We start from the raw sequence: 16,049 nt of genomic DNA, 5'->3' as shown, positions 1-16,049 counted from the left end.
TTTGTGAATCAACCAACAAACACATCTGTGGGTTAAAATAACCTTTATTTTGTGTTCGTGGGGGATGTTCATGTGGCTCGGGTTCTTATGATCCGTGTGCAGTGCATTTTCAAAGCACAAGAGGTCAGTAGACAACAGTGACATTTCATCACCGATGCCTCCCACCTCCATGTTTTACCTCATATGGTCCCCTCTCACTCTGAACGCTGGTGGAGGGAAAATCAGAGAAGATCCCAGATAATAAAGACATAAGAATAAAGGAATAAGTCAAACAACACATCATGACAGACCAGGTTCATCAGGCGGTATGAACATAAATTGTCCCTCCGGTTGAAACAGTAAGCAGAGTCCAGGATGTCCGGTTAACCTTACGGGCAGTCACAAAGCAAAATTAAGTCAGTAATTACACTGGGGTTGGCTTCAAGTCAGAGTAAAACTCACCGAGTCATGCTTCTGCTACAGTGTCTATCAAAGGTATTCACCCCTTTGTCAATAAAACCCAAATTATATTGACCATGATTTCATTTATAAAGGCAATAATAGAAGGGGGTATATACTTTTTATAGGCACTGTATGACTGGGACTAGACTATCGCCTCTGTGCTTCCTGGTAGTCTCCTCTTCTCTTCATTTCATCACCATTTCTCCTGCCAGCAAACTCCACACATAAACATTAATGTAAAACAGCATTATGTAACTTTTTACCTTCAATTAACAGCTTTGGAGTCATGTTGATGGGTCAGTGTCTTGTAATAGGGCGAATGCTGTCTCCATCACTTGTTTCTTCACTGTGTAACTTCAGTGAGAGGGTGGGATCACAGTGTTACATACATGTTTACTTCAACATGCAGGTTTTCAACACATAACATTGTGCTGACGTAATGAGTTCTGTTTGTAGTCGGCGCCTACATTACATCTGACAAACTGTTACAGACCTAGGATTTGTATTTATGACAGTGGTGTTGCACTCAGAAACTATGGGGGGCGCCAAATCGCACAAAATGCCAATTTCTACATAATGTTGCTTTAATGAATTCATGTTGAAAATAGCGTCCGTACACGAGGCGAGGTTGCATCTGTGTTTGTGCCTCCTCTGACCAGAGTTTATGTAAATTCAATGTGTATTCAATTTGTTTCACATTTTTTCCTCCTGTGATCCACAGTCCTGACATGGCCTTTCCCTCTCCGGTGTCTCCTTCCCGCTCTTACTGGAACAGACGCCTAACAGGACAGAAATAGAGCAGGCCGGCTCTAACATCAGTGCCAGCAGGCTCCCCTCACAGTTAAACTCTCAGTCATGTGACACATTTAACAAATTCCAGCAGTGGATAAGCGAAAACTAGAAAAAAAACATAGTAAAGGAGGGCAGTAAACAATAACAAGACGATAACAGAAACAGAAACAGTAGCCAGTGGTCTGTTTGTTACATCACACAAAATACTCATAGAAAAACCTATTTTTGTTCCTGAATTAAGAGATTAGATTTGTTCAACATTTTAAAGGGACAAATTATACAAAATGATATTTTTTTCAAGACTAAATTTACATTCATGAATAAAAATAATTGCCAGTAGAATAAATACATTTATGGTAAATGTGAAATCTTTGGTTTCTGAACAAAACAAAACACCACATTCTCCAAAACACTGGCTACTATCAAGAACACCAGAAAAATGTGTGGTGCAATATTTAAATAGCTTTTACTTGTTTTTTTGAAATAAAGAAATAGATGAGCACGATTAAAAAAAAAAGAATATATATAGATGTACATTTTTAATCAACAAAATATGGAAGTAAAAATAGAAGCTACCCTCCAGATGCAGACCGAGACGTGCGTAAAATGACGCGTCCTCCGGGAGTGAACATCTCAGCTCGGACTGGATATGAGCCGCTCACATAACTTTTAAATATCACTCTCTTTACAGTAAGACCTGGCCGGGCTACATTCAGCCTCCCACACACAGACACATTCGAGAGAAGCTGCGTGAGACAACGCCGCATTCGTTGCGTCACAGAGGACGCGTAACGGGACGGCCTGAGTGTGGAGACACGCAGCAGCAGAGCGGCTGAGGCGGGGACAGAGCTGAGACAGCAGGACCACTCTCACCGGACACCGACACGTCCCTGCACGGCGGGTTAGCCATTTCGGAAACATCTTCAGCCAGGTAAAGGGTTCTCCTTCTTCGTCAGAGACAACAAATGACGATAGAAATACACGGGAGAAGTTGGCCGATGCGTCATTATCACATGTGCCAATGATTTGCAGCGGGCAGCAGGACGCCCCCTTTGGAGACAGTTCAGTGAAGTGCATGAGTGTGTTTGAAAACGATTTTTGTATTACATCTATGACGTCTTTGGTTCGTTACAGAGGACCGACTTAAGTTCAATCTACGGTTTGATCCTCCGAGGTGCCTCAGTGTGGGGTACAGAGAAGGGCGTGGCTTTGTATATAGAGGGCCCCGTCCCACCAGACCTTCATTCTGACATTAGGTTAAAATGTGCAGGCTATTTTGGGAGGGCTTCACTTCTGTCTTAAACAAACAGTACAGCGTTTAAACCCTGAACTTTACTCTCCTCTCTCTGGCGTGTGTCGAAAAAGCTGAATGGGCCTGAAAGTCAACATCTGTCCTTTAGATTTGATTCTTTTATAGTCAGACATGTAGCCAGAAAGATAAAGTTAACACACTGTGAGCCTCCATATGCTTTGCTTGTCTGAATGGCTGCGTTATGCTGTAGGTTAAAGTACTGCAGCACGGAAAATGTGACTGAATAGTTTTCCGGTCATTTGGGCTTGATGAAAATTCCAGCAGCCTACGAGCCTTCTTTAGTCTGATAGAAACAGATCAGTTTTACAGCACAGCACACCGAGCAGACCAACTCATCAGATTTACTCAGGAAAAAGGGCTGATGATGACTAATGACTCATGATGATGCATATTGTCTCTTTTGAGGGGAACGACACTTTCACCGTACAGCCCTACGTCAGCATTTCTCTCTCTCTCTCTCTCTCTCTCTCTCTCTCTCTCTCTTCTAGGCCTGAAACCATTGATTCCTGCACAGTGTTGACACAGACGACCAAATATAGAAATGGTAAGCAGACCGGACCTTTCTCATCTCGTGTTATGTGAGTAAGATGTGGACTTTATAGCCTTTCTGGATGGTTCTGTGCCCCATTCATATAAGGTGTCGACAGAGAGAGGTCAATTTTCTGCCATCGGCCACCATGTGAGTCGTCCCCATTCTAAAGGCAGCAGTGTAGGGTGTCATCGCTACCTGGGGCGTCGCCTGCACATCTGATCGATGCACCTGACAGCCTCTTTCTAAAGACAAATGCTTTGTAGAATTATTTAAAGCTTGTGGCAGAAGTCCAGCTTTATGGCCGAGCTGTGAGCCATTCTGGTGCCGCTCGAAGTAGCACAGGGGAAGAGGAAGGAAGCAGTAGAAATTAAGCCCATAAAATTAAATCCACATGAGGACTTAACTACATTTGTTTAGGTCCTGTTGCTAGGGGCTTGTGTTTGTGGCCCTGTTGCCATGTGGGTGAAGCCCTCCAGCTGTCGTGAGGAGTGATGATCGCTGTGGAGAAGCAGAGGATTGGCGCATGTGCAGGGCGGAGAGCACATTTTGGCTGCCTTCCTCAATGCAGCAGTAATCTCTACAGCAGCAGCTGCAGTTTGAGCTTTCAGTGTGCAGGCCAAGTTTCCTTTTTTCCCACATGAATGAATGTATTACATCACAACTTCATTCAACGATATCCTTACGCAGAACTCTGTTCATATGTGCCCTGGTATGATCGACCCCCCTCAAAGGAACTAAACTGTGTGCAACCTGACCCCCTGCTGCTTGTACACACCCACTGTCCCTGCCCCGACACACATTCACCAAACTCTCACACAGCAGGTTTTCCTCTGATCAGCTAGGAGTGAGACAGGTGCGAGAAGTCAGCTGCTGAACTGGCAGACTTGGCTTCCCCTCCTGTCCCAGTGTCTTGTCACTGCCACGTTTACACTGTTGCGAAAAAATGTGTGGGTCTAGCCAGTGCACTGTTAGTAGGTATAAAGAAGAAAGACCCTGACTCCCCTTAGATGGGACGAGTCTGTCTGGGTTCAGGAAAAAAATGTTCAGCACAGTGTGTAGTCAATGATAAAAACAAGAGTAGAGCCATGCTATTGGCTCTGTGAGGCTGCACTCAGGCACAGACTTGCGTTGAGCTAAATGCTAATGTTAGAATGCTAACGCGCTCACACTGACAACATCACAACATGCTGATGTTCAGCAGCAGTGGTGGAAAAAGTATCCAGACACTTTACATAAGTGAAAGTACTAATACCACACAGAAAGACAGTGAAAATACTCCATCAAAGTAAAAGTCCTGCATTCGAAACTGTACATAAGTATCAGGGGGTGGGTGTGTGTGTGCTTGAGTGTAAGATGTAGTGTGTGCGGTGGATGCTGGACTGGAAAACAAACAAATGAACATGTGCTGGTGGAGGGAGAGATGAAGAACAGAGCAGAGAAAGACATGGCCATGAGAGGTGGGGCTTTTATAGTGGGTGCACCGGGCCCGGGTAGAAGCACCGCCTCACAGACAGGCTACCTGCTGCATAATGAAACAAACAACAGGATGAGTAAGGAGCAGGTGGCCCTCATTGTAACACAGCAACAATATGCTATGGCAAATGATACATCAGTTATAGGCTTAGATAAATGAATTAAGATTAACGAAAGAGCTAAGAGGTCTCTTCAGATGCATTTAAGCGTCAATAATATTCATTTGTTTGCTCGCTGTTTTCAGCAGTTTGTAATATTAACAGAGCAGTGCTGTGAACCCAGAGAAAGAAGACGATTTAAAGAATATTTAGAAGAAGAGGACTTAACAAATTTAAAGAAAATAATCACAAATTGACAAGTCAGAGCCCTTTATCCTCTGAGGACCATGATCGCTTGTACCGACTTTCATAGCAATTCATTAAACCTTTATTTAAATACTGTCATCACTAGAGCCTTTCTGGTTGCCTGGCAGACAACGCAAACAGACATTGTAGATAATATTACTGTATTCTTGAACAGTCCCAATTAAAAAATTTTACACCTCTATAATTCAGTTGTACGCTTTTTACTTCCAGGTGTTCAGAGGCACAGTTACAGACGCTCCGGACTTTGATCCCAGCGCTGATGCAGAGGCTCTTTACAGTGCCATGAAAGGGATCGGTAAGTGCCGCAATGCTACATGACCCTTCAAAGCTCAGTTTTGTTGACCGAGACAAAGGTTGTTGAAAAATGTTGCTTTGTGTTCCTCAGGTAGTGATAAAGAGGCCATTTTGGACCTGGTCACCTCAAGAAGCAACGCGCAGAGACAGGAAGTTATCGCAGCGTACAAAAGCAACTTTGGAAAGGTACAATAAGGCACATCGTCTCATCTCTTTTTCTTTTGCTGATAAAGAAACACATTGGTCACTAACTTACAACTCATTTAGATAACCTTATGTGTTTGTTGTCTCAACAGGACCTGATAGATGACCTGAAGTATGAGCTGACGGGCAAATTTGAGCGTCTCATCGTTAGCCTGATGAGAACCCCAGCCTACCACGATGCCAAAGAAATCCATGATGCGGTCAAAGTAAGCGGTCCACCTCTCTGTGATACTCTCATCTAATGAAGCAGAGGCTACTTGATATTAAACTCGATGCTCTTGTTTCAAGGGAGCTGGAACAAACGAGAGATGCCTTATTGAAGTCATGGCATCGAGAACCAATCAGCAGATGCATGACATGGTTGCAGCATACAAGGATGGTAAGTTGGATAAGATGTCATTAAAACTACATATTATGTGTTCAGCAAATCTCAGCTGTTTACACTGATGTCTGTGTCCTCAGCGTATGGGAGCGACATAGAGGAGGATATAATCGCGGACACTTCAGGTCACTTTAAGAAGATGCTGATTGTTTTGCTTCAGGTCAGTTCACAGAGGAGCTCATAGCATCGTCAGCAAAGTATTCAACCAATGATTGATCAGCAGTGTACTGTTTTGGTTTGATGGTTCCAGGGGACCAGAGATGAGTCAGGAGTGGTCGACGCCGACCTGGTGGAGCAGGATGCGCAAGTGAGAATTTGAAGTGTGTGACTATGGCCTTTTTTTTTTTTAAAAAGCAGCAAAAAGCAGACATTTTTTTACTTTCTGTGTGTCATTTTCTTTACGCTAGTCGTGCTTTTAAATAATTTTATTTTAAAGTAACATGTAGGTGACTATACTGTCACTGTGTACCAAAGATCCATGCCGAAATTATTTAGAACATTGTTGGAACAATCAAAACACATAACAAGACTAAGACTCTACAGCCCTGCCAGTGGCTGCGCTTAGATACAGGCTCACAACAGCATGCTAACAGGCTCACAATGACGATGCGAACATGCTGGTTTTTTTTAAGACAAACAGATGTTTTTGTCATGCAAAATGAAAGTTAGTAGACTTCGTCCTCAGGGGATCATGAATTTATGTACAAACCAGCTCATGCATACAGTAGTAGCTGGGGTATCTTAATGGTGGGACGACCAACCGACTGCCTCATTGACATTGCTGTCCTTCAAGCTTCTCTGTGGAATTTCTGTGTTGTGCAAGAAGCCGGTCGTTACTTTATGTTAGTGGAGCTGAGAGAGGCACTGAGACGAGGCAACTCGAATCGGGGGGGAAACCCAACCGAAGAAGTCCACAGAAGCATTAAACAACTTACACAAATCATCCATAGGCTTGTATAGGCAATGCTAGAGAGATGGGGAAGGTCTCATGTTTCATGTCATGTTACAATGTGCTAGAAAATGGCCAATAGAAAGGTGATTAATACATGTAGATTGCTATGAATCGTTACATAGAGCTTTGTTAACTGTATCTGATGTAGCTAAAAACATGAAATTGTCATATCAAGTTAACCGATGTATGATGTATGGTTGTCTGAAAGGTTTAGTTTTTTCTACATCTTCTCATCTTCTGCTTTCTTTTTCTGTAGGACCTGTATGCAGCTGGAGAAGAGCAGTGGGGGACTGATGAGGCCAAATTCATCATGATCCTGGGAAACCGTAGTGTGACTCACCTTCGCATGGGTGAGAACAGCTCCCAGGGAAATTATCACAACAGTGAGGCATCCAGGCATTCCCACCGTGACCTCCAGTCCCTCAGGAATCAGTGGCACCTTAAGTGCTCAAGACAGGGAATGATGAGGCAGCGCAGCACAATTGTATACAAGAACCATCAACCTACCACTGATCCTTCACTGTCTAATACCCATGCCACCTCCTATAATTCGGACCATGAATATCTGTTGCAAGTTTAATTGCAAGAAGTGAAAAACTTTCCTGCTTTCGAATCAATGTAAGATAAGTCAATGACCATGAGGCACGTAACATTATCTAATGTTGTCCTCTTTTGTCCTTAGTTTTCGATGCGTACGAGAAGATTGCAGAGGTGTCCATTGAAGACAGCATTAAGAGCGAGCTGTCTGGTGACTTTGAGAGGCTGATGCTGGCTGTTGGTAAGAAACGCACCTAAAGTTCTACAGTGCAATGTGACAACATGGGGAATGTCGAGTTGTCAGTTTAATGAAGGACTCTCTTCTTTCACACAGTCCAGTGCATAAGGAGTGTTCCCATGTTCTATGCCAAGCGTCTTTACAAGTCAATGAAGGTAAACGTGCCTGGAACAAAATAGCTGTCTGGTTCCAACACACATTTTTCCTCCTGGTGGAGAAACTATTTTATTTCTGAAGATATTTAAAATGCATTAGGACTACTTTGTATCCTGACCCTCAACATTTGTCCTCCCTGTGATTTTTTCCAGGGTCTCGGTACAGCCGACAACACCCTGATCAGGATCATGATTTCTCGCTCTGAAATAGACATGTTGGACATTCGGGAGTGTTTCCGTTTGAGATATGAGACGTCACTTTATAACATGATTAAGGTTGGTGAAACACTTAAAAATTGTACTGAATAGCACTAGATTATCATACAGCTATAACTTGATTCTGTGTGTGTTTGATCTTGTCAGGATGACACATCAGGGGATTACAAGAGGACTCTGCTTAACCTGTGTGGAGGAGACGATGAGTAAGTAACAGTTTGGCTGCAGGCAACGGCAGCAACCAGATGGGGGCGATAAAGCACAACGTTTCAGGGGTTATTACTTCCATCAGAAGACAGAAAACGTTTCTTGACTTAATGTGAGAGATATATTGTCATTGCAGTGCGTAGTGAAGTTGATATCCAAATATTGTTGGAAGTAAAGCTGCAGTGTTAAGTTTATTTAATCATACGTTCCCAGATATGTGCCCATTCTGTATGACCTCGATTTCGGCTTTCCTGAGTGTGTTGTCTTATGTCAAACTGATCACTACAGCTTAGCTGGAGAGTTCTTCCCTGAAGCTGCTCAGATAGCCTACAAGATGTGGGAATTAAGTGCCATGACCAAAGTCCAGGTTTGGACCCTGTCTGCTCTAGAAGTGTGTGCATGTTTGGCTTGGCACTGGCATGCGTCCTAATTACCTGCTGTCCCTGCGATGACCTGCTTCTAGCAGTGCCACAAACTTGCGCTGACGTCTGCACAGTGAAGGCTTTGTGTAACCGTGGATACGATTAGTATGCTGTTCACTCACATACAAACAGTTTTTGTTATCATGCACTCTCCAAACCTCTGATTGCCTCGCTTTGTCTGAGGAGTGAATGTCAGAAAGATCTCAGCATTTTGGTCAACAATAGCTCGTCCCACTAACGCTCAGTGAAATCAGTTGCTTTTCAGCCTACCCACCTTTTCATTGTTGGTGGTGTCACGGCCTCTAACCTCGAGAGGGCACACGCCCTCTCACACGTCATGAGATTATCATCAGAAATCTTAGTATGCTGTTTACAGAATTATGATCTCATCAGAAAAATCGACAAACTCTTTTCTCTTGTGCATGTTCAGTGCTTTGAGCTTACACATCTGTTATATGCCTTTTAATTTTATATAATATTGCATCAAGTGAAACTGTCTCATCTATGTGTGTGTGTGAGAGAGAGATAATTGAATCACACTTCTAACTATGTCCCTCCACTAAATCAGCTGAGGCCAACACTCCGCCCTGCAGCCAGTTTTGACCCTGCCGCTGACGCTCAAGCGCTGAGGAAAGCCATGAAGGGATTCGGTATGCGACCCTGAAGGCTAATGCACATTTATACTGCCACAGTTCTACAAAAACATGTTTTGCGAATGTTACTGCCTTTTGCCGCCCACAGGAACAGATGAAGATGCAATCATTGACATTGTTGCACAGAGAAGCAACACTCAGCGGCAAGAGATCAGACAGACCTTCAAATCCCTCCTGGGAAGGGTGAGAGGAATTCATTATAGGAAATCCCCCCAAAATAAGGACGGTATATTTCTTTACTCCTCTTGTTGCGAGTTTATAATGACTCAGTGTGTGTGTTTAATCTGTCCTCAGGATCTGATGAAGGATCTGAAGTCTGAACTGTCAAAGAACTTAGAGAGGCTGATCATTGGGCTCATGTTAACCCCTGCAGAGTTTGATGCCAAAATGATGAGGAAGGCAATGGAGGTACAATTGTTCTTCGGATGTTTTGCTGCCTCCAGGATCAGAGTTGGCATGGTTGATTTAGTTACAGCTGCAACTAAAGATTATTATCATGGTTGATTATTCCTATTCATTCCTATTCCTATTGAGTTGTGTGGCCTTAAAATGCCAGAGAAAGGGAAAAAAAGGGGAAAAAAAGCCAATTGCTGTTTCTGAAGGACCAAAACGTTATCATCAAATGTTGCATTTTATCCCAAACCCAAACACATTCAGGTTCCTGTCAGAGAGGAGCAAAGAACCCAGAAAATATTGACATTTAAGTCAGTTTTTACTTTACCTGACTACCTAAACTGCCTTATTTTTTAATTATTTTAAATTAGTCACATCAATTAAAGCAACAGTATGAGACTTTATGGAGAAAACTAGTTGATTGTTGAGTCTCATTCCATCCATCCATCGCCCTGAACAGCCAGTTAATCTAAAGATTGACTCTCGTTACCAGATCGTTAGAAAAAACAGATGACACAGAACTGGCACCAACCCATACTGTCAGTATTGGAAGACCTAGGATTAAGACTATCAATCAATTACCGTTCTTCTGGTTCACTTTAAAAGTTACATAGTGTTGCTTTAATTAATTATCTAAATAGTTGGCAATTCAATTAATAATTAACAACTAATCGATTCATTGATGAACCATTACAGCCCTAGATGTAGAAGAGAGAAGCCAATGGGTTGACTTTACCTCTTCATGACTTCATTATTCATTTTTCAATTCTGTGATGGTTGATGTCAAAACCACGGGGCTATTTTTGGTGCTTGAATACTATCACAATACAGCAGAATGTATTTAGAACTGAAATAATATTGTGTATTAGGCATTTAAAAAATCACAACACTGGGCTAGGCCTGAGCGATATGGCCTTAAAGGAATGTCGCAATATTTTTGAGTATACACAACAAAATCTCCTCTAAAGCACTTATTGATTGCTGGGTGACAAAATCCCAGTATATTTGACAAAATACCTCAATATTGTATATTGTATTGTATGGTAAGTTCATCACTTTGCTGTAATGCAGCCTTTAAAACCAGGAAAAGACAACACTTTTGCAATATCTGAAATCTAATCTGATATATAGCCTCCATATATAGTCTCATATCATCATATTGATGTATTGGCCTGCCCTGCAAGAAACCTGACTCATCCTCTACTACAGAGAACATTGTTGAACAGTCATAAGCACTGCAAGCAAATGCAGATTATAAAAAAGTCAAACCAACAAATAGATAAACACTTCCCTAGCTGTGTGATTTTCGTTCATCCTGTTTGTCTTATGTGCTTATGCTGCTTTCATCTCATCAGGGTGCTGGGACAGATGAACACGCTCTGATTGAGATCCTGGTCACCAGGAGCAATGAGGAAATACATGCCATGAATGCTGCTTATCAGAATGGTTAGTGTGGTGTTGAAAAAAAACAAAACAGGCCTTTAAAATCACTTTGTTGTTCTGGGAACTTGTTACATGCCACACATCATGTTCCCACACTTGACAGCCTACAAGAAGTCTCTGGAGGAAGCCATTCAGTCAGACACATCAGGCCACTTCTGCCGCATACTCGTTTCTCTCGTGCAGGTAGAGTCGATCATCATGAGAACTTAGACTGTGTTTAATTTCCACGCCCACTCACTGGTTGCAGTCTGTCTGATGATTGTAGCAGAGAGCAAAATGGTCTCATTTCATCAAATGCATGTTTTTTCTTTCATAATCTCTCCCATTACACATCAAAGAAAACAAAATGTTCCGGGTGAACCACTGAGATTTCATCATTAATATACATTTAGCCTTGTTTACTCTGTTCAGGGTGCAAGAGAGGAGGGCCCTGCAGATGTGGAAAGAGCTGATGCAGATGCTCAGGTGATTTATTGTCTGACTTTAATTGTGTCATTGTGTTGAAATTTGAAATGAGGGAAGGGGTTTAAATGTTTGTTCCTCCTGAACTAACCAGGAACTTGCAGATGCATGCAACGCAGAATCTGATGACATGGAGATGAAGTTCATGAGTATTCTGTGCACCAGGAGCTTCCCTCATCTTAGGAGAGGTAAATGTCAACACAGAAACATCACAGTGATCAGTGAAACAGAAACATAAATGTGCCTCAATAAGAAGAATGGATTCAGCTCGTGGTAACTGATCGAACTTCTCGCTGTCCACAGTATTCCAGGAGTTTGTCAGATGCACCAACAAGGACATTGAGCAGATCGTCAAGAAGGAGATGTCAGGAGATGTGAAAAATGCCTTTTATGCAATCGGTAATAGCTGTCTTTTTCTTTATCACAGTATGTTGACAGGTCTTTGGGAGTAGTACTGCATACGTGAAAAAAGTAGAAAGTTTTTCTCCAGAGGAAGATGCATGTAATCTAAAAAATACCCTCCAATGATGTCACCCAGTGGCTAAGTTGCATTCTGGGTAATGTGAGCTCCAGGTTTTGAGAAGGGAGCAAACTGTGTGAAATAAAAAAGCCAGTTGTGCTGTATCGATTTTGTTTTTAAACCGTCCATAATAACTTTGAGAAGCGTTTCAAAACCTGGTGCCTGCATTAGGTATCACATGCAGCTTCCTCTGGAGCTACAAAAGGCTTAATGCAATATTTTCACATTTGCAGTAGTACTCCCCAAGACCTGTGAACACACTTTCATGTGTACAGGTGGTGGAGTTACCCTTTAGGTATCATAACATCCTACTTTTGAGTTTGTCACAATGCACACTGCTGTGGACATCTATTTTATGTTCCCTCCTCAGCTCTTTCTTTATCTCTCTTTGCTTTGCAGTTCGCAGTGTAAAGAACCAGCCCTCGTACTTTGCAGACCGCTTGTACAAAGCCATGAAGGTATTTATACACAGTGCAGCAAATATGCTGTTTAATTCTAGTTTCAGGTCTGCGGATGGTACAAAACACAAGCGATAAGGTCATATTTGTCGGTGCATGTGATATATTAAGCATGTTTTGCTCTCAGACAGTAGCAGCTACTGTAACTGAATCAGAATAAACAAAGTAACTATTGATCTCCTCTGCAGGGCCTCGGCACAGACGACAGAGCGCTGATCCGCATCATGGTGTCCCGTTGCGAGGTCGACCTTTTCAACATTCGCAAGGAGTTCAAGGAAACACACGACGTATCTCTCCATGAATTCATCCAGGTAGAAACCATGATCGTAAGTCGCAGTGCTCGTCTACTAACACTCCTGTTTGGTGTGTTTGGGTTTTCATCTCATCTGTGTGTCTCTGTGGAGTTTTTTTTTGTCTTGTTTTTTTTTGTCTCATGGCCTTTATCGTGATCTGTGTTTGTGTGTGATGCACATCCTTCTTTTGCTGCTGCGGTGGGGTGGTGGGGAACGGTAATCTATAGCTTCCTGCGGTGGACGACGGGTCTGTGGCTACTGCACAGCTGTTTAGGAATTTCCCTTAATGCTTAACTTCCTCTGTGTGATTGGCTGACAGCCGCAGAGACAGGAAGTCTCCCAGAAGCAGTTCTATAATAACTTGCAGATGAAATCACCGTGACATCGATACGGGCGAGCAAGTAGGGTGTCCTGGATTAGCTTTTCCAGACATGTTATCAGATAATGCACCAGGAAGGACTGTTATACATTGTTTATTTTGAAGAAAATTAGCATAGATTGTCAGTTGCAGCTGCAAAGAAGCAATCTGTCAAAGAATATGTCCGAGAACTTAAATATTTAGTAAGTAAAGAGCCAAAGTAAAAGTTTTATATGAGAAAAGCCCTACAAGTCCCCTGACTGTACAGTAAATAATGATACCAAATACTTTTCTTTTACTCTGTTAATAACCTCTTGTCTCTTTTGTTTTTGTTAGCATGCCCGTCTCGCTTTGCTTCCAGTCTTTGCGCTAAGATAAGCTAAGCTAACCAGTCACTGTGTGTAGTTCGATGTTTACTGTACAGGCGTGAGAGTGGCATCAATCTTCTCGTCTTACTCAAGAAAACAAATCAGTGCAATTCCCCAAATAAGGAAATAGAGAGTTGTTCTCTCATATAATTGATGAGAGATGATTATAAAGATAGAAATCTGTATATGAGTGTCAGCTGATATGAAGGGCATTTCCACTTTTAAGGTTTTGTGACTTTTGTCCCCATGACACATTGATTCAACATTAGTAAAAGGATAATGTCGCTGTTATGTGAGTGAGAAGCTTTCCAGTTTCAGCTTTGTGATTACAGACGTCAGCAGAAGCGGTGAAAACTGTATTTTCCATTAACTCAAGTTCCTTCTGTTTTTGTGTTTTCTAGGGTGACACCTCAGGAGACTACCGTAAAACACTGCTGGTGCTCTGCGGAGGGGAAGATTAAACCTGTCACGTCTCTCCAGCTCTGAAAAAAACCCAGAGAAGATCCCGATCCCACAGTGAAACTGTGGTGGTTAGCGTCAGTATCTGTTGTCACTGTCCCAAACTGCTGCCACTCCTCAGCCAAACCACGTGACCTATGACCTCCCAGCCGTCAAAGCCAGTGTTTCAGCACTCACGTCTGATCAACCTGTCCAGCAGGATGATGTCTTTCTTTCTTTCTTTTTTTACAGAGTCATATATAACACTAAAGATGTCCATGTAAGTGATAATTGATGCTTCACATGTACATCTGATCGGAAATTAACAACTGTCATAGTGCCTTCAGATTGCAGGCCGTCCAATTATTACTGTGATTTTAAGGTGTCATACATACCTGAATAAAATGATGAGAAATACATATATGTTGTTTCAGCTTTTTTTTTTTTAAAGGGGCAGTTGTAATTGAAATTATTAAAGAAACCAATAAAAATATTAATATAATGTGAATCAGTAGCAGTTATGATGTTAATGTATTGTGTTGCAGAGATATCTACTAAAGTTAGCCGGCTAACCGACTAGCCCCGGCCCACCCTGGTCCAAAGCTCTCATGCTAGCAGCGTAAACAGTAAGGCTCATGTGGTCCCAGTGTGAACCTCTAGCTGCAGCGCTAACTGAGCTCACTAGCTAAAGGCAGCTGCAGTTAGCAGCAGTTAGCTGTCACTCAGAGGATATTCTGCCTCCTTTTTTGTTGTGTGAATCTGACAGGTGGATGATTCGAACTTGTTGCACCTTTAATAAATCAAGTTCATGTTAAATGTAAATAATCCTAGCTCACATTCTCTTGTCAAATCTTCCTTTTTTTTTACAGTATGTGTTCTGGGTGGGGTGCCCTGGTTTGTATCTGGCAGGCCAGTTCAATGATTAACTGTGTTGATACTGGCAGCAGCGCTGGGCTGAGCAGAATAGGAACTAGAACGTTTGACATCAGAAAACTCCCGTCCAATTCAGTGCCTCTTCTGGCTCACACACTGAAATATAAACACACATTGTTGCTCATTATGGTGAATTGTGTCTAAATAAAGGCTGAACATTCAAACTAATCTTTGAATTACTGAATAGAAACAGTAATTGTTGTTGGGACTATATAAAAACAACACAGACCTTATAAATAACACTTATTTATACCCCTTCACATTCAAATAAAGTAAGAAAAAATATGTTATTTACATTTAACTGTATTAAAAGTTTACACCTCTTTTCATGTGTCTCATTTTGTCTCAGGACTAAGTGCAGAAAGAAAAGTCAAAGACAGCTGCCTCTGTTCTTGTCAGCGTCTCAGTTCATTGCGTATGTGTGAGTGCAGCTGTTGTCAGGCCATCTTTGAGTTAAAAGAGGAAAGACGAAAAAAAAAAAAGACGTATATGTGGCGAGGAAATCCCCTGCAGTGCGCCAAAATCCAAGGCAACAAACAGAGTGCACAGCATTCAGTCAGTCACACTCTGGTTTTAATGGCACACCCAACTGGAAATTGCTCCATTTGGTGATAATTATGAGAGATTAGGAGGTTACTTCAGAAGAACATTTGTTAATATGCAGCCACTGTCATAATATACACTGTTCTTGAATTTCCCTTTTGACAGCCGGGGGAAGTTTGCGCTGCGGTGTTGTCGTTCAGAACATCTTGCACAGCATAAATTAAACAGATTGTAGTTTACATATTTGAAAGCTGTCACGTCCTCACCGAGTTATGGGTGTTGCTTCAGCCTTTGACTTTTATATAACTGCAGTCTCCATGGTTATGGTGGCATCATGACGTGAGCATGCAAACAAGCCACGCAGCACAGCGCTGTACAAAGTTAATGTATATCAGAGGTGTTTTTTCTTGAATGCTCTCACAATTTCATGCGTCATATTCATGTGGCCTCTATTCAAGCACTTTTCTTGACATGTGGTGATGTGTGCAGCTTGGTGCTCATGCTGCAAGACACTGTACAAAAGTGTATTAAATGCATTCAGTGTTTTGTTTTTTGTTTTTTTCTTTCTAACTTGTTGTGTTGCTCAGTAAAAGGCAGGCCACACACTTGGACACACACTAGGTTCGGCCATTTTATTGGGTTGTGGGAATTCCCCAAGTCTCACA

At 42.1% G+C, this 16,049-nt stretch overlaps 1 protein-coding gene and 1 long non-coding RNA gene across 3 annotated transcripts; one reads left to right on the top strand and one right to left on the bottom strand.

The window, feature by feature from the left end:
* Positions 1-24: 24 nt before the first annotated feature.
* LOC115568843 (uncharacterized) lies at positions 25-1,931 on the bottom strand. Its single transcript, XR_003981450.1, has 2 exons — positions 1,810-1,931; positions 25-1,220 (listed from the first exon to the last, which is right to left on the bottom strand). It is a non-coding gene; the product is annotated as an uncharacterized LOC115568843 (long non-coding RNA).
* anxa6 (annexin A6) lies at positions 1,912-14,329 on the top strand. Of its 2 annotated transcripts, none has more exons than XM_030396491.1 (25): positions 1,912-2,164; positions 3,034-3,089; positions 5,126-5,210; positions 5,301-5,395; positions 5,506-5,619; positions 5,702-5,792; positions 5,876-5,955; positions 6,046-6,102; positions 7,004-7,097; positions 7,430-7,525; positions 7,619-7,677; positions 7,831-7,953; positions 8,041-8,099; positions 8,389-8,467; positions 9,091-9,172; positions 9,264-9,358; positions 9,470-9,583; positions 10,924-11,014; positions 11,115-11,194; positions 11,423-11,476; positions 11,568-11,661; positions 11,777-11,872; positions 12,393-12,451; positions 12,640-12,762; positions 13,872-14,329. In XM_030396491.1, the coding sequence occupies exons 2-25, from the start codon at positions 3,087-3,089 to the stop codon at positions 13,929-13,931; spliced, it is 1,983 nt and encodes a 660-aa protein (XP_030252351.1). In that variant the 5' UTR covers positions 1,912-2,164; positions 3,034-3,086; the 3' UTR covers positions 13,932-14,329. The 2 variants fall into 2 exon arrangements, with proteins under 2 accessions (XP_030252351.1, XP_030252349.1); XM_030396489.1 differs by having other exon boundaries at positions 12,640-12,777.
* The last annotated feature ends 1,720 nt before the right edge of the window (positions 14,330-16,049 follow it).

Source organism: Sparus aurata, chromosome 18 (assembly GCF_900880675.1).
Source record: "Sparus aurata chromosome 18, fSpaAur1.1, whole genome shotgun sequence".
Classification (NCBI taxonomy): Eukaryota; Metazoa; Chordata; class Actinopteri; order Spariformes; family Sparidae; genus Sparus; species Sparus aurata.
This window is presented reverse-complemented; position numbering and strand designations above follow the sequence as displayed.

Coding starts and splice junctions, on each gene's coding strand:
- anxa6 (XM_030396489.1), top strand. Junction 11,195..11,422: donor TACTCGTTTCTCTCGTGCAG/GTAGAGTCGATC, acceptor TACTCTGTTCAG/GGTGCAAGAGAGGAGGGCCC. Junction 11,662..11,776: donor CTTCCCTCATCTTAGGAGAG/GTAAATGTCAAC, acceptor CGCTGTCCACAG/TATTCCAGGAGTTTGTCAGA.